This window comes from Ricinus communis, chromosome 3, assembly GCF_019578655.1.
Source record: "Ricinus communis isolate WT05 ecotype wild-type chromosome 3, ASM1957865v1, whole genome shotgun sequence".
In the NCBI taxonomy this organism is placed as follows: Eukaryota; Viridiplantae; Streptophyta; class Magnoliopsida; order Malpighiales; family Euphorbiaceae; genus Ricinus; species Ricinus communis.
Window position 1 is genome coordinate 3,919,458 of NC_063258.1, and position 26,825 is coordinate 3,946,282.

The 26,825-nt window shown below is 33.6% G+C and overlaps 4 protein-coding genes and 1 non-coding gene across 6 annotated transcripts in view; 4 read left to right on the forward strand and 1 right to left on the reverse strand.

Moving 5' to 3' along the window:
- Positions 1–1,272: 1,272 nt before the first annotated feature.
- LOC8262632 (NAC domain-containing protein 35) lies at positions 1,273–3,929 on the forward strand. Its single transcript, XM_002519329.4, has 3 exons — positions 1,273–1,823; positions 2,148–2,416; positions 3,026–3,929. The coding sequence occupies exons 1-3, from the start codon at positions 1,550–1,552 to the stop codon at positions 3,746–3,748; spliced, it is 1,266 nt and encodes a 421-aa protein (XP_002519375.1). The 5' UTR covers positions 1,273–1,549; the 3' UTR covers positions 3,749–3,929.
- A 9,317-nt stretch (positions 3,930–13,246) lies between these two features.
- Positions 13,247–22,921, reverse strand: LOC8262672 (GTPase Der). Its single transcript, XM_002519328.4, has 10 exons — positions 22,594–22,921; positions 22,152–22,449; positions 21,810–22,034; positions 21,212–21,471; positions 20,299–20,534; positions 16,485–16,610; positions 15,850–16,035; positions 14,166–14,303; positions 13,764–14,074; positions 13,247–13,645 (listed from the first exon to the last, which is right to left on the reverse strand). Exons 1-9 carry the CDS (start codon positions 22,727–22,729, stop codon positions 13,772–13,774), a joined length of 1,908 nt encoding a protein of 635 aa, XP_002519374.1. The 5' UTR covers positions 22,730–22,921; the 3' UTR covers positions 13,247–13,645; positions 13,764–13,771.
- LOC125369445 lies at positions 17,394–20,303 on the forward strand. Of its 2 annotated transcripts, none has more exons than XM_048371803.1 (3): positions 17,394–18,230; positions 18,341–18,620; positions 18,744–20,303. In XM_048371803.1, exons 1-3 carry the CDS (start codon positions 18,086–18,088, stop codon positions 18,745–18,747), a joined length of 429 nt encoding a protein of 142 aa, XP_048227760.1. In that variant the 5' UTR covers positions 17,394–18,085; the 3' UTR covers positions 18,748–20,303. The 2 variants fall into 2 exon arrangements, with proteins under 2 accessions (XP_048227760.1, XP_048227759.1); XM_048371802.1 differs by having other exon boundaries at positions 17,395–18,230; positions 18,938–20,303.
- Positions 22,922–23,025: 104 nt separating the features above from the next.
- On the forward strand, positions 23,026–23,098 carry TRNAK-CUU. Its single transcript has one exon. It is a non-coding gene; the product is annotated as a tRNA-Lys (tRNA).
- An 83-nt stretch (positions 23,099–23,181) lies between these two features.
- Positions 23,182–26,825, forward strand: part of LOC8262630 (putative disease resistance protein RGA1) — a 4,442-nt gene continuing 798 nt past the window's right edge. The window contains exon 1 of the mRNA XM_002519327.4: positions 23,182–26,825. This exon is cut by the window's right edge and continues 234 nt beyond it. Within this exon, the coding sequence (XP_002519373.1) occupies positions 23,397–26,825 (3,429 nt within the window). The 5' untranslated portion in view covers positions 23,182–23,396.

The following is a 26,825-nucleotide window of genomic DNA, read 5'->3' on the forward strand; positions in this document are numbered from 1 at the left end:
TTTATTTCATACACACACACATATCTATGTTGACCATATTAAGCTATAGCTACATCTTTTCTTTTATAAATATATACTATATTATATTGTCGAAATCACTTAATTTGTCTGCATTCTCTTAATCTATTTTACTATATAATAATAATAGATCTCTATATACTATATATATATAGCTTCTCTCCAAAATCATATCATCTCATTCACACATGCATGCTGCCTCAGAATCTGAATAATATTGACATACCCCTGCTTTATGCCATGAATAATAGTTGTTTCATTTATTTTATGTCCTTTAATTTGCCTTTATATTATTTTTTTCCCTTAATTTTTGTTAATTATTTGCCTTTATATTATTTTTTTCCCTTAATTTTTGTTAATTACACTATATATATGATCCGAGTTCGAATTCAGAACTTACAACTTATTGGTATATCATTTACTTTCTTCACAATGGTATATAATGCACTATATCTTTTCAATGTATTACATTTTAATCAGCAATGACAATGTTAATAATTTGAAGACTTAATAAAGATACGTTCCGGCATTATCTTTTTTATATTTGAATTCGAGACTTTACAACTTTTAACGACTCCAGCACTAATCAATTAGTTGCATCGGACTGGTGCCCTTTTCCAAATTTTTAAGCATATTAATCCTTAATTAGATTTTGAAATCAACAAGAGGAAACATTTCGTGATTGTAATTATTCACCCTTCTCTTTTTTTTTTTTCTCTTTTTTCTGTTTTGGACTGATTAAACTGAAAGTCAACATATGCAAGGTCTAGAAATATGTCTTTATATGCGAGAAGACTTTGTTAAGGAATATGGATATCATGTGGTATGATATTGTTTGGTTTGGACGTATTTAACATGTATACAAAAATTGACAGCTAACTTATGTATATATGCTAAACAAATGCAAGACTTTCACTAATATATGTATAGTAAAAGTACATTAAACAACTGGATAGTTTAATTACTAGAACTGTAAAATCTCGAATTTAAGAACTCTAATTTATTTATTTATTCTATTCTTTATAATGCTAAGATAAAATGGCATAATTAAGAGTTGAAAAAGAAAAAGAAAAATGTAAAAGAGTAAGAAATGAAAAATACAGATAAAATAGTTTTTTTAAAAGAAGGGTAGGAGAAAGATCCAAAGGCACCCATATAGGGCTGTAGACACTCTGTCCACCTCTTTTTGAGATGTCATTTTCCCATTTTAAACACCCTTAAGGCAGACCCTTCTTTTTTTTTTTCTTTTTTTTTTTTTTTTTACATGTAGGGCCTGAGCTGTGTGGATCTTTCCATGAACTCTAGAGAGAGAGAGATGATGTGTATTAATTTGTGGGTGTATAGAATGAAATATATGAAAATTATGATTTTGATTTTGATTTTTCTTTTAAAGAAATTTTAGATGCCACTTGCACCTCTGAATTCGTACAATTCTGTTTGTATAGTCTCTAAATATAAAGAGGGGATGCCAAACCCAAAATGGAGTTTATGACTTTGATTACTTGCTGTTAGTTATCTTTTCTCTTAGTTTATGGCAATTGCAGCAACCATGAGCCTAACTGCCAACCATGATGACAACCCTAGCTCCAACACTAGTGCTCGTAAACATCATCATCATGCTGCTGCTGCTGCTGATGATGATGATGATCACGAACATGACATGGTTATGCCTGGCTTTCGCTTCCACCCTACTGAAGAAGAACTTGTAGAGTTCTACCTTCGCCGTAAGGTTGAGGGCAAACGTTTCAACGTTGAGCTCATTACTTTCTTGGATCTTTATCGTTATGACCCTTGGGAACTTCCTGGTAATTTTAAACCTACCTTCTTCTTCTTCTTTTCCCTTTTCTTCCTTTCCTTTCTTGCTTTTTAGGGCACTTTTTTCTTTCTGTCCTTCTATTCTTTCTTTCCCTCTATGATTATTTGTCTACTTCCTGATAATTAGTGCCCACAAAAGAATCTTATCTTGTGGTTGTAAATTGACTCCTATTACTGTCATTTCTTGCTCTTTGCTAACTTCTTATTCGGATATTTATATCATATGTAAAGTTGTTCTTTGATTTGGGTTTGGCTCGATTCGATTTGTTTTTATGATTCGTGCTTTTTGTTTCTTTTTTGTCTTACTGTATCAGCCTTGGCTGCAATTGGAGAGAAAGAATGGTTCTTCTATGTGCCCAGAGATCGAAAATATCGGAATGGCGATCGCCCCAATCGTGTGACTACTTCTGGTTACTGGAAGGCAACGGGAGCTGACCGGATGATTAGATCTGAGAATTCCCGGTCGATTGGGTTAAAGAAAACCCTAGTTTTCTACTCTGGAAAAGCTCCTAAAGGTATAAGAACCAGCTGGATCATGAATGAATACCGCTTGCCACAGCACGAAACTGAACGATATCAGAAGGTATATATATGCAGCTCTCTCTGTAAAGATGTTCAAATAGGTACCAGGAAGAATTAGAATGAGTTCTTCTTTTGAATTGCGTTTGATCACTGTTTTCTTTTTGCCTGTCACCATGATTCCTATGCTCTCATAAAATATCCCAAAATGGGTACACTTACAGACCTTAAAACTTCCATTATCCTCTTTAATTCCTCACTCTTCACACTAACCCTAGTTGTTCTTTAGACTTAGTAATGATTCAAAAGTTTCTTATAAGGTGCAAATAAAGATTCTGAAACATATATAAAGTACAAATTACAAGAGGATAATGTACTGACAGTTGAGAGAGCTTCCAATCTTGTTGGTGTTTAAATGTTTTTTCTCATCCACCAAGAAAATTTATAGCAGCATGCATGAATTTCTTTAATTCTGTGACGACCCCCCACCCCATTAAAGTCCCGCCTGTATGTATTGAATACTACTTTACTGTGCTTCTCATAACTATAGATAACTGCAACCGATGTCGTTGCTCATTGTCGAGCCATTATTTTCTTTGTCAGTTGGTTTGTTTTCTTCTTACAGTTTTTCATTCATGGCCAACTTATTCATTTCCTGAATTTCATTTCTCAGGCTGAGATATCACTTTGCCGTGTGTACAAGAGAGCTGGAGTAGAAGATCACCCGTCTCTCCCTCGCTCACTTTCCTCGAGGGCTTCCTCGTCTAGAGGGCTTCAATCTGACAAGAAACTACAGCCTCCGCAACTTGGCATGGAAAGCTTTCAGGTCTTTGGAGGTGGAGGACAATCGATATCGCAGCAAATTGAGCTGGAAAAGATCAGCGCTGAAACAGATGGAAGCAGTAGTTCAGATGTCACCACTGCTTTAGGATTGTCGAAGCCGGCAAATGTATACCATCCAGTACCTGCAATTAGTACCTCACTCGGGCTACCTGCTACCATAGAAGAAGAAGCAGAAGAAATCTTTCTTAACCAGTCAAGACAAGCTTGCTCTTTAGTCCCTAATAACAACAACAACAACCTCTTCACTGGTTCATCTTCTGTCTCTTCAAATCCAGTTGATGATCTTCATAGATTAGTAAATTATCAACAAGCTTGCATTAGCCAGCAGCAGCAACAATACTACAACACTCATCATCATCAACACCATCAACAACAGCAGCAGCAACAGCACCAACATTCACAGTTCTCCATCATGGCACCCCAATCGCAGTCATTAGCTCTCAACATGCTACCGAACTCGCTACCGACTGCCTTTCCAGAGAGATTGTGGGAGTGGAACCCATTGCCAGAAGCAAATAGAGACCAGTACAACGTTAACAATCCATTCAAGTAATAAACGAACTGCACATATTTATATATATCTCTATGCTTAGTTTTATATTTTATGCTGCTAGTGATATTCTATATTCTATATAAGATATATGTGTAGGCTCTCTATCTAATGATCAACTCTAGTGGCCTTCAGAATGTGACTGATATTGATTAATGTATGATATGTTTCTGCATTTAGGGTTGTCAGTTTTTAATTTGATATAGGGGTCGTTCTGACTCCTTTTAGGGAATTTTGTTTTAGCCTATGAATTAAGTTTGAGCCTCATCAGGACTCCAAAATAAATGGGGATTTTTGTTGGTAGCTAGCTCTCGGGTCAGTAAGCATGAAAAGAAAAAGCCTAATTAATCATGCAGATATCTATTTTAGATTCAGTGTAGCCTGTCTCATTTCCTCGTAAAGTATTCTCTCCATTATTGAGCTCAGGGATCTGTCTTGACCTAAAATAGAGATTTTAAGTGATTGGTATCAGAACTCTTCTCTCTCTCTCTCTCTCACAAGTGTTCAGTGCATAAAGTCCAGAAAATGATGATGCTATGATTGATTAGCCAGAGGGTACTCTATGTGGAGACAAAGGTACAATACATGCACCTAATAGGGAGTATTGTACTACACAAGAAGAAGAAGGTTGGACCCCATTGCAGAAGGCAACACCCAAAATGAAGACAGACAGGATAGATTGTCTTATTTTGATTCTTTGGAGAGCCACACCTATAAATAATAATAAAATCACCCTTTTTATTTTTATTTATTTTTTAAATTTTATATATTAAGAGTTAGTCTAATTAATCTAGCACGTAATTATCAGGAGGGATAAAACACTTATAACTGTATATCTATCTTAATTAAATTAGGATAGAAAAAACCCTTATATCTCATGACCACTATTCAATATCCTTTTACCCTTTTGAAATTACAACAAAACAATTTTTCAAATTTTTCCATTTGAAGGCAAAGTAATGTACTTTATGAGCTCATATAGAGCCTGCATATTGTGTCCTAGTTGACTCTAGTGGCTAAGGTGAGTGAGAAGTAGCACTGCAGAGTTCGTGAGAGCCGCATGTGCACATTCTGTGAGAGTGCAATTTTGCTTTTTATGTATATAGTGGATTCCTAGCTAGAGAGGTCCATAGCTTCACTATATGCCTGCACACTTCTATCCTATGACCTAATTATTCTCTCTCTCTCTCTCTCTCTCTCTCTCTCTCTATATATATATATATATATATATATATATTAATTTCAAAAAAAAAGAATGTATGATTCTATATAGAGAAGAGTCCTTTAGGGTGGGGATTGAGCTATATATCTTGGGTATAATTGAGATTTTTCATTTGATTCTGCATTTATTTTCTTTATTATTCTTTTCCCATGCAAAGATTGATAAAGTCAAAATTTTATAGAACGATCTCACAAAAGACTGAATATATCTTTCTATTGATTGCTTCAGATATGAATACCAAATTAATAAGCATAAAATTCTTTGAGTCTTAAAATAGAATGATTACAAGTCTTTATCAATATAAAACCACCTCTTAAAGTTCGTAGGCATATAAAAGAAAATAATGAAACCTTAGTTTAATCCTAATTTGTCAAAAAAAAAATATAGATTCAACTGAGCCTACCATCTTAAGATAAATATTAAAACTAAATAAATACAACAAATGATGCCTCAATCTAAAACTTTCTACAAAAGAAATTATGAGCAAAGAAACTTCTCAAAAGTGAAGAATAAAAAAAATTTATGTTTTGGGGGTAAAATCTTTGGATAATGGTACAAATGGTCGCTGAATTTTGTATTTAGTTTTGTTTTAATCATTTAATTTTTATTATATTTTAATTCATTAATTTTTATGTTGCTTTCGACTTTTAAATTAATAAAATTGAAAATTTTAGTTTTATTATATTTAAAATGTATAAAGCAAACCGAACCGAACATTGAGAAAATTAACTTTCATTATTTAATTACAGTGTATAGATCTAATATTAGAAATTTTACTTTGATAAGTTATTGTAAAATTTGAAACTCGTTATATAAAGGAATAATTACAAAAATTGTATATAAATTTGTTAAGATTTAATAATAAAATATTAAATTTTCAAAAGTCACAATTTAGTGTGAAACCAGAAATTGTTGATATTTAAGTATGTGGAATCAATCACCTATATAAAAAATTGAATAATTAAAAAAAAGTATGTAAACTTATTAAAATTCGATAATTTAGTGTATAAATTTTTAAAAGTAACAATTTGTTGTGTGAACTTAGTAAATATTTACAATTGAGTGTATATAGTAAGTCAACCCATCGCTAGAAACATCTAAAATAAAATCGATTATTTAATAATAATCTTGACCATAATCTTAATTACTAATATATCTGCTTATAACATATAGAGTATTTATTTATATATTCTTATCTATCTTTGTAATTTTTATTGTTTAAATGAAAAATTTACCCTCTATGTAAATGTTATCTTTTACTATGAAAATAAAATAGAATTTGATTTGTTGTACATTATATTTTTTATATATAATGACTGGTTTTACACACTCAAATATTAATAATTTTTAATTTTACATACTTAATTATAAGTTTTAAATATTTAAACAATTTATTGTTAAATGTCAACAAGTTGACACATCATTTTGTAAGTATCTTTAAAAGAAACTTATATAGATTGTAACTTGTTGTTGACCTGCTATATACACTCAATGGTAAAATTTTACTAGGTTCATATACCAAATTGAGACTCTTAAAAGTTTCAACATTTAATTGTCAAATTTTAACAAGTTTAAGTACTATTTTTGTAATTATCCCTTATATAAAATAAATCCTACCTTCTATGGCATTTTAATTTAAGTTTATTTATATTCTTTTAAACCTTTTAGTTTATTATATTATAAAATTTTTTAGTTTAATAGACCAAAAGTTTCATTTTTTCTCATATAATTATAAATAGTATAACTTTTATGAGATAAATTTATTTACATATATACAAAATCGAACAACTGATTATAATCCAAAATCTACCAAACCGATTATCCAAACCAAAATTAAATGAATATATTTTGATAAATATTACAATTACTTAGTTTGGATATAGTTTGAACTATTTTCAAATCAAACAAATTGATTTGGTTAAAAATTTCTTTCTTTGACGACAAAACTGAACCATAAATATCCTTAACACTACTAGTTGTTAATCCACATTTTGCCAAGCATAATTCTCTCCAAGATGGAGAAATATGCCTTTGAATTGGCAAGAATATCATCATAAGAAAAATCCCAATGAAAAGGCAATTAATGTTTGAAATGTGTGTTATGAATGTGGCTATGCAGCTTGAGACCATAGGCTTTTAGATTAATTTTCATGATAGTATTCAATAAATCAATCTTCTTACCAAATAATTTAAAATTGAACTTTAGTAAGAATAACTTATACATGCCAACATCGAACTTGTACTTAGGAAAAGCTTACACTAACATGTTACACACGTTAAACATCATGCAAATGAGCTATATTTTTTTTTTGTTAATTTTGATCAAACTGATTTTTTGATATAAAACTGAACTAAATCGATATAATTTTGATTCTTAAAGAACCTAATGAACTAAACCAAACCGAATCATTTTAATTCAATTCTTGAATTTTTTTAGAATTTTGCTCACCGCTACATTGAACCGAGCTAGAAAAAATGACCACGGTTGGCCAATCATTGATCTTATACCTCAAATACCTGCAAGACTTATTAATATTGACCTTTATTTCACTGCCACAACTTTGCACTCATTTACTAGAAGTCCTTATATAGAGACAATATAACAAAGAAATAATACCCTAATTGTTATGAAAAACACACTTCTTAACATTTAAATCAACAAGAACACTCGGCAATTCTTGAGATGCTAGATATCTAGATCAAGGTTAGCATTTCTTGCAAATCTTAATTCATCACTGACATAAAAATATTTGGTATTTAGGATAGTCCAAAAGGCATATTTGACCATTTATACAATCTCTAGTAAGTTTTAAAGATTGCTTTACGCTCATCCTTAGGCCTAATATATGATGATTATTAATTTTCAATTACAATTTAGTAAATGCAATTACAACACTAATCTAATCAAGCAAATAATCTAAGTAAAGGATAGGAACTATGTATAATAGCGTAATCTTATTGATTGATTTGATATTTATGAACATTCACTATGACTCTATCCTTTTTAAGTATTGTTTATATAAAAATGGAAAATTATTTCTTAATTATACATCTGAAAGTGCGGAACTGACGTCCAAAATGGAGGTGATTGGACTTTTTACAATTTTTGAGTTGGTTATCTGTGTTCTTTTTCAAACGAAGTCTCACAATTTAAACCAACTGATATGATCAGTTAAGAATATCAAAATAGATATCTACTGATATTGCAGTATTTCAACTTAATGAATTTATGATAGATTGCACAATAGTTCTATTAGATGCCTGAAGCAAACTACACAAATATCTAACTATGTTGAGAAGCACTTTGTTAGATACCTACAACAATAAGCCCACATTTTTAATGAATACCTTAACTTTTGTGAATACGAACTCATCCAAGGAAAGATTTTTGGTAAAATGAGTGAGGAAAAGTAGACGCCTTAAATAGTTTATGCACACTTCAAAATAACTAGATGTCTTTAAACAACTTTTTTTTTCTTCATGTTTTTCACATTAGACACCTAATGAGGGAGCTGAGCAAAGCAAATATCTTATCTAAATGTAAGAGTCAAAGAGAAAAAAAACTATAATTTATTCTAGTTCGATACTAAGACCTACATCCAGTCCTTGAGGATCACATCTTAAGACTTTCTCAATTATCCGACTCTATTAATGGCTAGAGATTAAACCTTCCAAGATTTTGTTGACTAGATACCTTACTTAGTGTTTGAGTTATATCCATTTTGGCTGACCTACAAAAGTTACTAAGCTTCCATTAATCACTCATTTGCTTCATTAGATGAAAATAGACCTCTTATAGACTTTCAATGAGAGGCTATATCACCCATACAATGACAACAAGCTTTAACATAGATGATTGACAATCTTACAAGAGATCTCGATTTTTAAAATAAATAAAAAATAAAATTACAGAATCCTATTAAATACAATTTAATGCAAGAAAATCTATTTTGAAAAGCAGTAAATATTAACTACACAATAATGAAAATAGAAGAAGATAAAGTGATGTAATAAATATTTTTCAACTCTTGAGAGTTTTGAGTTTAATGCTACTTTTTCCTAATTGATTTGTGAAGCGAGATTAGTATTTATAAGCAACAAAAACAAGTTGTTATGAGATGTAATTTAAAAATCCTATTTCAAAAGCTTTAACAGTTGAAATGATGGGCTTTTGAAAAGCTGCAGTTTTCTGTCTTACAGTTCTGCAGAAAGCTATCACAGAAAAGCTATGACTTGACAGGTAGCCAGCCTTAAAAAGTACAATATTGCTCTTACTTCACTCAAAAAAATCAGACTATTGGAGCACATATGTATAGTGTGTAAGTGTGTAAGGAAAATATATATTAGAGTGTAAAACAGTTGAATACCTTAAAGGTATCAATTAAATATTTAATCTAAAATAGTTTTTTCAGAGGATAAGGAATTTAAGAAATTAAATTATATGCATAAAATCTACTTTTAAGAAAAATAAAATATGACTTTTTGCAATGTACATGAAAAGTATTTTTGAAAAAATACTAATTCATTCACAATGCATCTAAGAGACAACTAAACCTATTGAGACATTGCTGACTCCAGAAAACTATTCTTTAGATTTATTGATGTTATCAACTACTTCAGACAAGGTAGATGCTTGGTAATGAAATCTACACTTAGCCTCTTGATCAGAATACTTCCGCACATGCACTGTTAGATACTTACACATACAATAGACGAAATTGTACCATATACGTTATTTCCTCTTTACTTTACTTTTATATGCTATTTTTTATTTTTATTTTTTACTTTTTGTTCTTTCTTTTCGCTTTTTAGCTTCTTCTGTTTATTTTTGTCTCTAATCGTTTGTTGCACTAAACCCACATCTATCTCATGATTTTCTTCTTTGATACTCTCATGTTGCACGATTTTTTGACGATTTTCTTTTTTTATCTTTCAACTTCTTTATAACTTCCCATTATTGTTTTTTTTCAGTGATCCGATTTTTCATTGAAGTTGTTTTTAAGTTTCATTTTTCTGGTTTTCTTGTATTGTTATAGTTAATACTCGACTTTTTTTTCCTCCGAAGAGAAATTTTCATTCTAATTTACAGATTCTTAGACATTTAGGCATTCCTTATTATAATAGTAAAGATTTCGGTGTAACGGGTAAGAAGAAGGAGGCTAGGTCTACAAAAAAGGATGCTGAGTTTTTGAAAAGAAAATTAAAAAATAGAGATTCTGATATTAAAAAGAAGAAAGATATTGCTGATTGTTCTTCAAAGAAGAATATTGATGATTCTCCTTTAAAGAAGAATGTTGATATTAAAGCTTCAAAGAACAATGTTGATGTTAAAGTTTCAAAAAAATAAAAATCAAATATTGATAGTGTTGGAAAAACTGCCATTGATGGTAAGAGGGCCAAGGTTTTATTTTATTTTAAAATTTTTATTTGTTTGTTGTTTTTTAATTTTATGTTGTTTATAAACTTATAGTATACCTTTTGTATACTTATTATATACTTATTAGTGTATACTAGAAAATGATTAATGATTCAAGGACTTCTTTTAATTATTTCTAAACAATCTATTGAGGGAACAACAGATGATAATCTGCCCTTTGCCTTTTGAGAATGACAGAGATGTTTCTTTTCCATTTTTGATAGACAAACACTTCCTAGAGAAATTTAAACTAGAGTTTACATATCTTTTCTAATCATTAAATAATTTCTAAACATATAATTATTACTTCTATGCTTGGTTTAGTTTTAAGTATAATTACTTTGCTCATTTGATGCTAATTAATTGGTTCAAGGAAAACATTTACAACGAATAAATGTGAAGATACAGAAAAAAATGCTAAAGATGAATAAATAAGACAATGTACAGTCTGAGGCTTTATTAGTTTGCAAAAGGACATGGTATCGCAGTCATCGAATCATGCTCTATTCTTATTACGGTATGTTGTTTTATTGTTTTTGCAAGTTTTGTTGTTTATATACTTATAATATAACTTTATATACTCATAATATACTTAGTATTTTGTAGTTGTGGCAATATAAAGTAAAAGCTGAAGATTATCTTTTTGGAAAGATTGCCAATCATTTGGATTATGAGAAGATAAATCTTATTAAAAGGATATTATTGGCTGAGCAATTAGAACTTTTTAGGAATACTTATTTTGGATATTTTCTGGATATTCCTAAATTTAAAATTCAGTTACAGTTGATTCATTCATTGCTTTTTAAGGCGGTTAATCAGTCTCGAGATGATGAGTTATGGGTGAAAATTGGTGGAGTTAGGTTAAGGTCTGGAATTAAAGAGTTTGCTTTAAAATTTGGTTTAAATTGTCAAGATGTATTAATAAGATGGATTATGCTAGTTATTGTTGGACAAGTACTTTCCCAGTATTAAGAGAGTTAATAAGCAATCTTTGAAAGAATGTTTTTGACGAAAAGGTGGGGTGACAACAATAAAAATATTGTAAAGTTGGCTGTTTTATATTTCATTCGCCATTTTTTATTTAGTTCATCTTATACTGAATCTATTGATAAGGAGTACTTCAATTTAGTTGGTAATAGTGATTACAACAATTATGCTTGGGGGAAGAATGTTTTTAATGTTATTATTGCTTCCTTAAAAAGGCAGGTTGTTTGGTAAGGAAAATAAGGTGAAAGATGAGGATAATGAAGAGAAACGTCATAGTTTGTTCTATAAGCTTATTGGTTTCCCTCTAGCTTTCCAAATTTAGTTTTACGAATGTTGTTCTTATGTTGCTGGAAAGATTTATGTTCTGTCTGATGGAAAGTTTCCCTGTATTCTAAATTGGAGCTCTATCAAGTCCCTTGATTTTAAAGCTCTTTGGAGGACCATATTTGGAGTTTATAATTCAAAGGTTATTATTTCTTTCTTTTATAATTTTAATTATATTTTTACTTTTTGATTCTTTGTTACGGTTGAGGCTAAAAAATATAATTCTTTGTGCTGAAGAGAAAGAAAAATTAAAATTGAATGGCTTTTTTTATAAGATAAAACAGAAGGCTGTTAAAGAAGAGAATAAAGATTCTAATGATGATTTTAAAAAATATTTCTATTGTTCTTCTAAATCTGGTGAATCATACGCTTCAAAGCAACAAAAAGATAATAATTCTTTCTTTACACAAGTATATATATGCTACTCTTAAATTTAATATCTTGACTTTAAAAATCTAAAAGATGCACCATTCTGTTTTTTTAAATATATGTAATAGAGACTTTAAGATATCTTCAATAAATCGGCTTGGAGAATTCCAAATGATCCATTTTCATACTTCAAAAACTTAAAATACTTTTATTACTTAAATTTGCCAGGCAGTTGGAGGATACTTCACTAATTGCTTCTTCATCCATCTTCATAACCATCATTCCATGTCAATCTCTCTTTCTAATTTTAATGTACTTTATTGCATCTATATTTTGTTTTTATGTTTTTACTTTATTGCATCAATAATGACCTATTAATAATAAAAACACTTACTAAGATTGTTAGTAACAAAACAATATTTTACATCATCAAAATCTTAGACTAACAACTTGAATTTTAAGTTTATTATCAAATATTAAACTCGTATAAAATATTTAAATTATTTTTTTTTTATTTCTTTAAATTCTTAGCATAATTGTTTTAAAGAAAATATAAACTATAAAAAAAAAATAACATAACCAAATGGCTTGTGATTTTTATCTATGGTTTTCAGATTGAAATCTACTTTCCCCATATCTAAGAAAATCGAGAGAATCGTTGGTTCCTTATAGTCATTTCTCTTTCCTATCGGCTTTTCCTATCGCTTTTTATCATCCTGGCGCCGAATTATTTTTCCGTAGGACCTCCTCTCGATGGAATTTCATTTTAATAAAGTAGGATTGAACTAATAAATTCTTCCAAACTTTATGGATTTTTCCTAAAATAATGACATGATGATCTTTTTTCTATTTTTCTTTTTAAAAAGAAAACCAACTAGTCTACATGTTTTTGCCTCCTGTACTCAATCAACATCAAATACACTGTTCTCTCTCTTTATCCACCATGGAATAATAATACTTCATTCAGTCCGTGAACAAAGGAGTGCAATTAATTACCCAGCAAAGCAAAAACAAAGAATTGTCACTGCAAAAGAGGAAAAGAACCACTATTGTTATTAGCCGCTATAAAATGGTTGCCGAATTAATACTATAAAATTTACTTTTTATAATATTTGAACACTTTTTACTCATTTATATGTACGGCTTATAAGTGTTTAAATATTATTAAAAAATAAAATTAAGATACTGGTTAAATTAAATCGAAAATTAAAAATTTTTTAGAGGTTGCGATAATAAAATTTAAATATTTATTAAGTTAAATTAAAAAAAAAAAATAGATGTGCATGTACAAACTCCTGCAGCCACCCAAACTATTTCCTCACATGTGCATGTCCCCTCAATTGTACTGAAAAACAAAGGTGTTTGTTGGATTATGCTTGCAGTTACAGATGCCACTAGACATCTCATTCAATCGCTAGCAAGAATTTGGTTGTCACACTCATCTGTGAGTTCTGCAGGGCAACTGCCCCAGCTATCAGACAAAAGCTCAAGGCCATGCAGTCAGAACAGAGAATGCCCCTGCTTGGATCCAGGGAATTTGATTTGTGGTTGCAGCTCATCTTGTGTTCATATCCTACAAAATCTGCATATGCAAGTCAGAAATTGCATACATTTCTTAATTTACATCTGGTCAGGTACAAGATATCTGTTACCTGCAGCTGATAAGAAATTAAACAATCTAAATGAGGAAGGAAAAATACATTTTGTGTTAAGCAGCAACAATCCTCTTATCAGACAACATTCTTTCAGCCATCCTGCCAGTAGATTGACCGCTTTTGCTCCCGCGACCTGCGCTTTTTTTGGGAACAGACCGCTGCATGATCCGGATGGGAATACCACCCAAGTTGAAGTCTTCCTTCAAAGACTTTGTTAAGAATCTCAGATCTGTATCTGACAATCGTGTCTTCCCGCTTGTGAAGGCAACAAAAGTTGGTGGACGGGCCTTCACCTGGGTGAAATACTTGATCTTTGGTTGTGCAGCCTGATCTTTCCAAGAATGTCTGCTCATAACCTGGAAAAACAGGCGAACAGAAACTGAATTGACAACATTTTATATATCTAATGGTTTTAAAAAGAGGAAATGGAATGTCTAGGATACTGACCTTGTGCAACCAACGGTTCAGCCGAGCTGTGGGTAATCTTGAGCACCATTTTTCATATGTACCTATGACCTGACGCAAGACAGCTGTCCGGCCCCTACCCTCTAATGCTGAAATAAATACAACAGGTATACCTGAAACCTGCAGACATAGCAAAAACATTGAACGAATCCTAAAAGTAGCTGAAGATGTTTCAATATAACCAGGTAGTGAAAAAAAGCATCAGATGTTTCGACTTTTCGACATGATTATCTTGCTAGGGATCTCCCTATACTAGAATATTAGCCTGAAAAAAGTTACATGCACTTATAGTTGACTTCATAATCAACAAAATAATCTTTGATTTGCTATATAAACCCTACACTCAAAGATTATGGCAAGTCCATATCGTTTATTGTTTAATTTTAACCATAATCAAAAATGGACTAAAACTATCATTAATCTAAAACTCAAATCTGTACAGCACATATTGCAATAGCAAAGATTTGTTTTCTAGTGCTTTTGAAAATGCCATTGAGAAAATCAGGCATTTGACTATTCGGATTAAAAAGCAATTTAGGGTGCGTATATAGGATTGAAGAAAAAAAGTTACATTAAAGGTTTTCCAAACCAAATAGCTATCTTGGTGATTTCTTGAGGATAACTGTTCACTACTAATCATTGAAGTGAGGGATATACTTGTGTAAACCCAGTAGATGATATAAAGATCAGCTTCCTCTCCCTTCCCACAAACAATTGCGATCCCTTACCATGCATAAAATATTAGGCCGAAGGCATATATAAGCACTTCAACTTGCAATAAAAAACCTATCACCTCTCTCACCTTCCACATAAACCATTTGGACACTTCAATTTGCATTTTTAATATTTTTTAAACATCTGATAGCACCACAAGTTCAGCATGTCTGGCACGCTTATCGACAAAATCAGAAGAATCGCCATGTCAGCAATAAAATCCTGCATAGATTGATCTTTCCCTTCTCCCTCTCTCCTTTTGCCGCCCCAACCCACCCCCCCCCCCCCGCCTCTCTCTCTCCTCACTTGATCATTCTTATCTCTTTTGTTTCTCTATGTCTTCCCTTTTGGATCAATTACAATCTTACACTAAATATTGAAATCCATCGCAACCATCTCTACTAGCCTTCATCCACTATCATCTCCTTCATGTACCTAAATCAAAAGCTCAAAAAATAAAAGCTTTGTTGTTTTTCAATCGGTCTGTCTTTCTTTCTTTCTTTCTTTTTTTAATGATATCAATTTCATCCATGATCGCCTTCAATATCAGCTTATGGACAATCACAGCCACAATTACCTTTAACTGGGCCTTTTGTTTTTGATGTCATATTTTGGTATTATTGCATTGCATGATAAAAAAAATGTAGGGGGGAAACACAAGGATAATTAGATTACAACCATGGCATTTTGGTATCATATTTTGTTTCCTCGGCGTCTTTTTTTCATTTTATTTGCTGGGTTTCTTTTGGTTTTTTTCCTCATTATGGTTGATATATTGGCTGTCATACTATTTCTGTATTTTATAAATTTTGCATAATGTTTGATGTAATTTTATTTTCATTTCTAGGTAATAAGAATGTTAATCATCGTGAAGTTTGCAAGATTTTGTAAAGCAAGTAGAGGAAGAAGATGATTGAAGAGAGAGAAAGATAAAAGAAAATTTTAGACAAACCTGCGGTATAACTGTCTGAATCTCTAAGGGAACAGCTTCCATAACCTTCTCAAATAACTTTGAATTTTGTTTTCCTTGCAGAAGATCCATCTTGTTCACAATGACAACCAATCCACGTCCTTCTTCCACAGCCCGTCTTGCTATAACTACTTCAGCATGTGTCATGCTACGTCTGGCTTTAGCAATCTAATCAGCATATAGACAGTAATGCAGTAGAGTGTAGTATTAGCTAAACAAAAGACATCTTCACCAAAATATAGTAAATCAATATTGCAAATAATCATCAGTGGTTGTTTACACTTTTGCCATCGCATGGCAGCTAGCCTGATATTTCACAATGAATATCCACCCAATCTGATCATAAACCTAGAGGCTCAGAAAACCTCCAATTGTTTATTGTATGCTTAATTCCAATAGCTGGAAAAATATGAGAAGTCAAAGTTGGGCACCCTACTAGATTAGATTGAGAGCATATGAGAGAAGCACCAGAAGTTTCAAAGCAAACTTGATAGTCATATTCACATTATTTATGTTTATATTCTCCAGAAAAGAGAATTGCAAGCATGGTTAAGCGTGAATAGGTTACACTATGCAAAATTTAAACAGGCAAAAGGACAACAAAATACGCAACTCACCTCTGCTGCATCAAGTACCAAAGCAACCACATGAGCCCTCATCAGATTTTTTCTGGATTGCACTATGCTCAATGATGACGGTCCTTTCTCCTGGCCTGTCCTGTGCAACCAACCTGCAGTGTCAACCTGACCAGAGATTATACCGAGTTTATTTACATGCATAACCAAGAGGGTCAACACAACATATTAGAGACCAACGTGTAATTCATTGGCTATTTTTTTATCTAGAGCCAAGCTTCTAATTTATTTCATTCCACAATGCCTACATCATTATATGCCAGATTCCAAAAATCATATCCAAACATTCTTGTGACTGCATGTCAAAGAATAAACCCTAATTCAAGAAAAAAGAAGTTCAGAAACATTTGACCATTATTTTATTATATGGATCAAATTCAAATGAAATATTAATTACAATACTGTAGGAAAATGCAAAGGGGCAAAACTGAAACAAATTGAAAATTCACCAAATGCCTAGTGTAGGAAAGTTAGGAGATCTAATACCACAAAATCAGAGAATTAGAATTTGAAATTTACATAGTACTTGGCTGAAATTTATAAAATTTATAGAATTCATTTGCAAATCTAAGTTTATATGCTTTGAATAAAGTGAGTGTTAATTTAAATTTCTATGTAATCAAATTTATCCGGTATTGATTATAGCTAAATTAAATTCTAACAAAATAGGTAGAATTTCCAAATGAAATTCACATTAGTAAGTTAATATATTCCATAATACCAAAATATCTCTTTCAACTTTATTATTTCTATTTTATTTTATTTTATCTCTTATGTCTTTTTCGCAAACGAAATGAATTTTTTAATGGATTTCAACCAAATATAACATTAGGATACTTCCTATTTGGTTATTTCCTTTTATCTTTCTATTACTATTCCAGATCCTTAATTCTAGGAGCCAAGCCTTATTATGCCTTTTCTATTTAAATTGATGTAATTCATATTATAAAAGATAAGAAAAAGCGAGAGTTTTTCTTCTCTCTACTTCTACATATTCTCTGCAGTTTTTACTACATGGTATCAAAGCCCTAGGTTTAGAACTAGGGATGATCTATCGCGAATCAAAGTCCGTGGAAGACGGCTTTAACTGGTGTGACCAGTAAGGACATAGCGGCATCAGGGGAAAGCACTGTGAATTCGAATATGAGCTCCTCTATCTCGTTCAGTGCTTTAGAGGAATCTACTAATTCACCCCAAGTGAATATCCACCGTCTAAATGGAAAAAACTACACAAAATGGTCTCAAAATGTTCGTTTGATCTTGGAAGGCAAAGAGAAGCTTGGATATCTGACAGGAGAAGTGAAAAAACCTGCGGATGGAGATCCAACTCTCAAGTCTTGGAAATCAGAAAATTCTTTGATTATTGTGTGGTTGGTGAATTAATGGAACCTGGCAAGTCATTCATGTTTCTGTCGATGGCCAAAAATGTTTGGCAAGCAGTCAAACATTATTCTGACCTGGAGAATTCTTTGCAAATTTTTGGTTTTAAATCCAAACTTTGGCATGCAAAATGGGGTGACCAGATGTAAGCTACTACTGCAACGAATTAATGACTTTGTGTCAGGAGTTAGATCTGTGTTAAGATGATGGTTGGGAGTGTACTAATGATAGTGTCTGGTTTATGCAAAGACGAGAATGATTATGTCTTCACATTCTTGGCAGGACTTAACACGGAGTTAGATGAGGTGCGAAGCCGAATTTTAGGGAAAACTCCTCTACCAACAATTGGTGAGGCCTTCTCAGATGTTTGGAGAAAAGAAGCAAGACGAGTGTTATGATTAACAGTAAATCTACTCCAATTATTGCTAACTCTGAAGTAGAAAATTCTGCCCTTGTAGCTCAGGGTTTTCAAAAGGAGGTGAAGGATGGTAACGCTCTGAACAGCCATGGTGTGACCACTGCAAATGCCCGCAGCACACACGGGATACAAGCTGGAAAATTCATGGCAAGCCTCAAAGCAAGAAGAAGAAATCTGGTGGAGTGGAGCGTGCACTTTAGGCTAGTGTCTTGGATCAAAAGCAATCTTCTTCAAATTCGCTTCCTTTCACCAAGTAACATATACACTGTTATACAAGCTCTTCTAATCTCAGGAAATTCCTTGTTCTTTAGCACAAAAAGGTAATTACTTGAAAGCAGCTCTTATTAGTGTTAACTCCTATTGCACCTGGATCATTGATTTAGGTACAACCGATCATATGACAGGGTTATCAAACCTTTTTTCTTCATATAATCCTTATGCAGGTAACCAGAAAATTAAAATTGCAGATGGCTCTCTTTCTGCCATTGCAGGAATGGGTTCAGTTATGGTGTCTCCATCACTTACCCTTCATGATGTTCTTCATGTTCCATACTTTCTTGTAATCTTTTGTCTGTTCATAAGTTAGCCCATGATCAAAACTGTCAAATTAATTTTTTCCCAACTCATTGTGTTTTAGGATTTGACCTCAGGGAGGATGATTGGCAATGCTAAACAGAGTGAGGACTCTATCTCTTTGAGGATGGATCTAAATTGAGGCAAAAATCTCAACAAAAATAGGATGGGTCTAAATTGAGGTATCTTTCATCTAGATGGTGACGCGCAATTATGGTTTTTAAAGTTGGAAAGAGACCGACCTTGCTTGAGTTTAGATGATTTCAAGCAATAATGCAATCTCAGATTTGGCCTGCCTATTCACAATAATAGATTTGGACAATTAGCAAAAGTAAAACAAGATGGGACAATCACGGAGTACCAGTGTTTGTTTGAGCAACTTGCAGCACGTGCAGACCCTCTAACTGCAGAACAGTCGATGCAATTATTCATTAGCGGTTTGCAAGATTATATTGCAGTAGAGGTACAGATTCAACATCCAAAATACCTTACTAGTGCAATGAGTTTGGCCCGCTTGTATGAGAGGCAGGGAGAATGGCGAAATAATAGCCTTCCACCAATGCAACGAAACATCAAGTGCATTTCCAAAGGAGGGAGTGATGTTACAGTATTCCAATATTTTACTAATTAATTTTCTATTTAGCCATTATAGGTGATGCTTAGAATCATTAAGTTTTCCTTAATTGTCTTTCTTAATATTTTGCTAGTCAATTTCCTATTTAGTTATTACAAGTAAATCTTAGGATCTTCCTTATATAATTTTCCTTAATTGTTTGCTCTTAATTATGGCAAGTAGGTTTAAGGGTTAGAGGCTAGCCTACCCTCTCTTATAACTACTTAAATGTCATTTTCTTATGGAATAAGACAGGCAGAAATTTCTTCAACGTTGTGATCTCCTAAAGTTCAGAGATCGTAAGGTTCTCTCTAATGAGCACTAAACTATAATTGAACATAGGTTGAAAAGGAAGAAATTCTAACAAACACTCTTCACACTCTTTCGATCCTTTGGTGAATCATAAACCTATAACCTGATCCCAAACGCAGAACCGTAACGTAGAAGGCACAAAAACAATAAGAAAATGGTATTAAGATTTACATCTGGATAAAATTGGGAGTGTCATTTAAGTAAGCTTAATTATTGTTAGTGGAATGAGAACAAGAATATGAAAAGTAAAGATTCAAAAAACTACAAGATTCTAGTAGCTGCTCCAACACATGGACTTCATCACAAGAAAAAGAAAGAGATGCTTCCAATCCAAACATAAATATACTTTTAATTTGCATTAGTCACCAAGCCAATGTGTGTACAAGGCCTGGCACCTTTAGGCTCTACGACTTGGTTGGAGATAACAAAGTATGTCTGAAAAACAGTGCTTATGCATTGATTCTTGAGCATCATAACAAAATGCAAGTTTTGATACTTACCAAATAAATAGTTCTTCCTTGAAAGTCAAACTGTGATCTAATAGAATCTCTAGTCAGACCAACCTCTGGACCCACCAACACTCGTTCCTCTTGTAACAAAGTATTTAGCAAGGTTGATTTTCCAACATTGGGCCGCCCTACAATAGCCAACTGCATTGGTAGCTTAGAGTCCTCCTCAACCTCACTTGAGCTATCATAATGAGTGGCATCATTGCTGCTGTGTTGGTTACAATTATCTAAAATTAGTCAAAATGCAGAGTAGGGTTAGAAAGGAGGTTTCACAGGATATGAGACACTGCTAACTCTGTCAACAAAGCATTCTCGAAAATAAAAGTCTATAAATAACACCATTTCCTAAAATGAGAACACAGCAAATCAAACTGAAGCAGCTATCCAGTATATTAATCAATTTCTTGGGCTTGCAACCAAGATATTGTAGGTTTGAAGGTGAATAAGACCATTTGTGGAGTCCAAATTTTCCAATAAAGACCCAGGAATCATTCAAGTACCAGTGCAACAAACAGAAGAGCCAATAAACAATTCTCTCTTTCTTTCTCAGGCTTTGAGACCAACAACCCAAAAAAAAAAAATATATATATATATATATATATATATATATATCTGCATTACAGCTAAAAAAGAGTCTCTCTCTCTCTCTCTCTCTCATACTTACCCCATAGGAGAAAATCCTTTCCAAGGACATCCTATAGCTAAGCGAAGTTACATCTATTTATAATTATAAGTTACACAACTTGCAAACACTTTATGAATCCATGTGAAAAACTCAATATTCATCACAAAGTTCATGCCGATGCATGCATATCTTTGAAAAGGTCATGCAAATTACTCATTGCAACATAGAAATGATACTGCAGTCTGGAAAAAGAGAATCTAATGGCAAAGGGATTCTTACTTTTCAGGACATTGAGCGCATAGTCCACAAGCAAAGGCCCAAGCGAGTCATAGAGTGTTGTCATACCTAGCCCTGTCTCAGCAGATATAGCAATAGGATCCCCGAATCCTAGCATACGTGCTTCATCAGCAGCCTCCTCAATAGAGCCAGCACCATCACAAAGTGATTCAGATTTATTCATTGCTACTATAGGATTGATTCCAGGAGCATGTTTGCGCAACCACTTTCCAACCTCCACATCCAATGGGTGCAGTCCAGCTCTGTCAAGACATAACATCAATAAATGGTAAGCAAGACACCTCCTCTAGGTACTCTATTTAGTTATAGTCCCCATTGTTTTATATGAAATTTGTAGCATGTTTTGTTTTTATTAATATTTACGTGTGGAACATAGATTCACATGGCCAAAAATCTGGACTTAAAATGCAAATTAACTAAATATAATTGTGATATATTTTGTACAAGCCTTCTTTAGTATATATATGGTAGGCAAATGCTGTGTTGTAGTACTTAGTTATGCAATTGTTCGCAGACATTCCCACCTTATTTATCATCCTATCATATTAAAATAAACATATAACTTTACCTATAAACTTACCTAACATCTATCAGGAAAATTGCAAATTGAGTCCTAGCAAGCACGTTAGCAGTCATGCTCGTTGTTCTTTGCAGAATAGACCCTGAAGTTGCCTCTGTTTCTAAACCAGCTGAATCCAACACTCGAAACCTCAAATCACCCAGCTTGGCAAGGCCTTCTCTAATGTCCCGAGTAACATGATCATCTGGTGTGTTGTACACAAGAGCCTCCCTCCTCCGAATCAACCTACAAGTAATTCCAAGCTAAACTTGTTAACTATGACATGTGATCACTTAAAAAGAGATGCACACTCATACACATAGAAAAGCAAACTTCTTTCATAATCAAAACAACAGAACTCACCGATTGAAAAGGGCTGATTTTCCCACATTTGGGCGCCCAATAATAATTACAGTGGGAAGCAAATTACTGTCAATCTTCGTGAAGTCAATCAATTTTTCATCCGAAACCTTTTCCTCCTTGACAACAGAATCTAACTCACTACATATTATATCATCAGAATCCAACTCTGACATCTCATTTTTATGTATCGAGCAAAACGCTCGAGAAAGCTGCCATCTTTCTCTTAACTGACAAAACCTCCAACCCGTATAAACAACTCTATTATCATTCATAAAACTAGCACGATTAAACAGCAATCCTGTGAAAGTAACACAAGTTAAATGAATTCAAAATTGGGCAACAACACTCTTCTTTTTTAAACATACAATTATCAAAACACAAAAGAAAGAAATTGAGATTAAACATAAGAAAAAGAATTGATAAAATGTGTTAAAAGGGTTACCTGACGAAAATTTGAATGTTGGGATAAAGTTGTTAACTTCAGTTGAAAGTGAGTAAGCAGTGGTGCTTTTATATAAGATTGATGAACCATAATGCCTCTTTCGAACTAAAAGGGACCTAACCCAAGAGTGAGACATACAGAACTGACACTTTTCTCTAGCTTGCTTAATTCTAAAAACTGCAATATCTATCCCAACTGCAGTGAAAGTTAATGAAATAAAGTTTTCTTAAGAAAACATTAAAATCAAATGATAATTATCAGAAAAGATGACAAGTTTGTCTCCTTCATGGGTTCGACATGAAGCTCATGATAACCAAAGAAAAGAAGCGAACCTTCAGAATTTTTACAAAAAATAAAAAGACAAACAAACAAACAAAAACACTAGTAGATTTAAGTAAGTAATGTATTTAAATATATAGTCATACATACCAAGCCCGTCTAGCTCAGTTGGTAGAGCGCAAGGCTCTTAACCTTGTGGTCGTGGGTTCGAGCCCCACGGTGGGCGCCTCCTTTTTCGGTACTTTTGTCATTATTCGTTGCTGCCAATAGTTTCCGGATATCTTCCAGCTCTTTTCTCTATTATTTCCTCCTCATTTCCATTATTTCTTGCTGCCAATAGTTTCCAGATATCTTCCAGCTTTTTTCTCTATTATTTCCTCTTCGTTTCCATTACTTCTTGTCGACAATAATTTCCATTACTTTTTGCTGCCAATTATTTCCTCCTACTACTATTTTTCATTGCCTTTCAAGATCAACCCTTCAGAACGCATCAATTAGGAGTGCTTACTGATACATGAAAAGAAATGGCAGAAGCAGTTCCATTCGGTATAGCTACTAATATACTAATGAATTTGGGTTCGTCCACATTCCAAGAAATAGGAGCAACATATGGTGTGAAAAAGGACCTGCGCAAGCTGGAAAACACACTCTCAACCATTAAAGCCGCACTTCTTGATGCTGAAGAGAGGCAAGAGAAGAGCCATTTAGTGCAAGATTGGATAAGAAAGCTTAAAGATGTTGTTTATGATGCTGATGATGTATTAGATTCATTTGCAACTAAAGCTTTAAGTCGTCAACTGGACACAACAACTGCTGCTGCTGCTGCTGGTATAAGGATTAAAGAGCAAGTAAGTGAATTCTTTTCTATGTCTAATCAACTTGCTTTTCGTTATAAGATGGCCCAAAATATAAAAGATATCAGGGAAAGAGTAGATGATATTGCGGCTGACATGTGGAAGTTTAACTTCAAAGGAAGAGTGTTTGAACTAGGGGTGCATGACAAGGGAAGGGGACAGACTCATTCTTTTGTACCAACATCTGAAATAATTGGTAGGGATAGGAATAAGGAGGAGATAGTGAACTTGTTAACATGTTCAAGTAGCCGTAGTAATCTTTCAATTGTTCCAATTGTTGGAATTGGTGGATCAGGCAAAACAACCCTTGCTCAATTGGTTTATCAGGATAAAAGGGTAGTCAGTTCTTTTGAAGAAAGGATGTGGGTGTGTGTCTATAAAAATTTTGATGTTAGAATGATTGCTTCTAGCATTGTTAAATCTATAACTAAAATTGATCCCGGGAACTTGGAGCTTGACCAATTGCAGTCATGTCTTAGGGAAAATTTAGATGGGAAGAGATATTTGCTTGTCTTGGATGATGTTTGGGATGAAAGCTATGAGAGATGGGTTTGTTTGGAGAGTTTGTTAAGAATTGGAGCTCAAGGAAGTAAGATTCTGGTCACTACTCGAAGTAGAAAAGTGGCCTCTGTCATGGGTATCAGCTGCCCATATGTTTTGGAAGGCCTAAGGGAAGATGATTGTTGGGCATTGTTTGAGCACATGGCGTTTGAAGGAGACAAGGAGAGAGTGAATCCAAGCCTGATAACAATCGGAAAGCAAATGGTGAGGAGATGCAAAGGAGTTCCTCTTGCCGTAAAAAGCTTGGGGAATGTAATGCGAACAAAAACAGAAGAGACTGAATGGTTGACTGTCCAAAATGATGAGATTTGGAGGATTTCTTTTGATGATGATGAAATTATGCCTGCACTCAAATTGAGTTATGATCATTTGCCAATCCCTTTAAGACAGTGTTTTGCCTTTTGTTCAATTTTCCCAAAAGAGTACATAATCCAGAAAGATTTGTTGATCCAGTTATGGATTGCTCATGGTTATATCCACTCTACAAATGGGAATCAGCATCTGGAAGATCTTGGTGATCAGTACTTTAAGGATCTATTGGCAAGGTCTTTCTTTCAAGAAGTGGAGACAGATGAGTATGGCCACATCAAAACATTTAAGATGCATGATCTTATGCATGGTCTTGCCCAAGTAGTTGCAGGGACAGATTGTGCTATTGCAGGAACTGATGTAGAGAATATTTCTGAAAGAGTCCATCACGTATCTGTTTTACAACCTTCTTATTCTCCGGAAGTGGCTAAGCATTTACTAGAAGCAAAGAGCATGAGGACTTTGTTTTTGCCAGATGATTATGGATTTACCGAAGAATCAGCTTGGGCAACTCTAATTTCAAAGTTTAAATGCCTACGTGCATTGGACTTGCATCATTCATGTATCAGGCAATTGCCCTATACCATAGGCAAGTTAAAGCATTTGAGATATCTTGATCTTTCTGATAATGGTGATTTCAAAAGCCTTCCCTGTTTCATATGTAATCTATATAATTTGCAAACTCTTTTGCTCTCAAATTGTACAAGTCTTCAGTGTTTACCAAGAGACCTTGGAAAACTTATTAGCCTTAGACATCTTATGATTGATGGGTGTCATAGGCTGACTCACCTGCCATCTCAGTTGGGAAAATTGACTTCACTGCAAAGGCTACCAAGGTTTATCATAGCATTGAACAAAGAATGCTTTCCAGGCAGTGCAAAGCTCAAAGACTTAAATGGCCTAAACCAGTTGAGAGATGAATTATGTATTGAAAACCTTGGAGAAGTCAAGAATGATGTATTCGAGTCCAAAGGTTCAAATTTAAAAGGGAAGAAATTCCTCCGATCCCTGAATCTAAATTGGGGGCCAATTAGAGGTGGTGATAATGAACATGATGAGTTATTGATGCAAAACCTGCAGCCACACTCAAATTTGAAGAAGTTGCACGTGGAAGGTTATGGAGCAGTGAAATTCTCATCTTGGCTCTCGTTGCTTAGAGGTATTGTGAAAATTACCATAAAGAATTGCCACAAGTGCCAACATCTGCCACCTCTTCATGAGCTTCGCACTCTCAAGTTCCTCAGTCTTCAAGAGTTGACAAACCTCGAGTACATAGATGATGGTAGTAGCCAGCCCTCATCATCTCTGATATTCTTCCCATCCTTGAAAGTACTCTCACTTGTTGACTTGCCTAATTTGAAGAGATGGTGGAGGACAAAAGCAGCGGCTGAGTTGATGAGCAATAGTGAAATAGCATCATCATTACTTGCTGAACACCAAGAAGAACAGCCTATGCTACTACCTTTTTTTCCTCGTCTTTCTAGCCTAAAAGTTCACCACTGCTTTAACTTGACATCCATGCCACTCCATCCTTACCTTGAAGAGCTATATCTATATGAAGTTAGTGAGGAACTTTTGCAGCAACAAAGAACGATGATAATCACTGCAATGACAATGAGGATCAGCATGATGATGATGATGATGGCAGCTTTACAAAGCCCCAAAGCTTCTTCTTCTTCTCCTTCTTCTTCCTCCTCCACTTCTTGCTCCACCTCCTCCTCCTTTAACTCTTCAATACCTTCCCACTATTCCTTCTCCGCCTCTCCTCTTTCTAAATTGAAGTCTCTACAGCTGGTGAGAATCGATGACTTAAAATCTTTGCCAGAGATATGGTTGCCAAATCTCACTTCTCTCGAGCTTATAAAAATTGAAGAGTGCCCTAGACTACAATGTTTGCCGGGGGAAGGTTTTAGAGCCTTAACCTCTCTCAGGACTCTAAGGATATACAGATGTGAAAATTTGAAGACTCTATCTCAGGGCATTCAGTATCTCACTGCCCTTGAGGAACTGAGAATTAAGAGCTGTGAGAAGCTTCATCTTTCAGATGATGGCATGCAGCTGCAAGACCTTAAAAACCTCCATTGTCTAGAACTCAATGACATCCCAAGGATGACGTCTCTTCCAAATTGGATTCAAGACATCCCCTGTCTACTGGAATTACATATTGAAGAATGCCATAGTTTGAGCACTTTGCCAGAGTGGATAGGCAGCCTGTCATCGCTTCAAAGA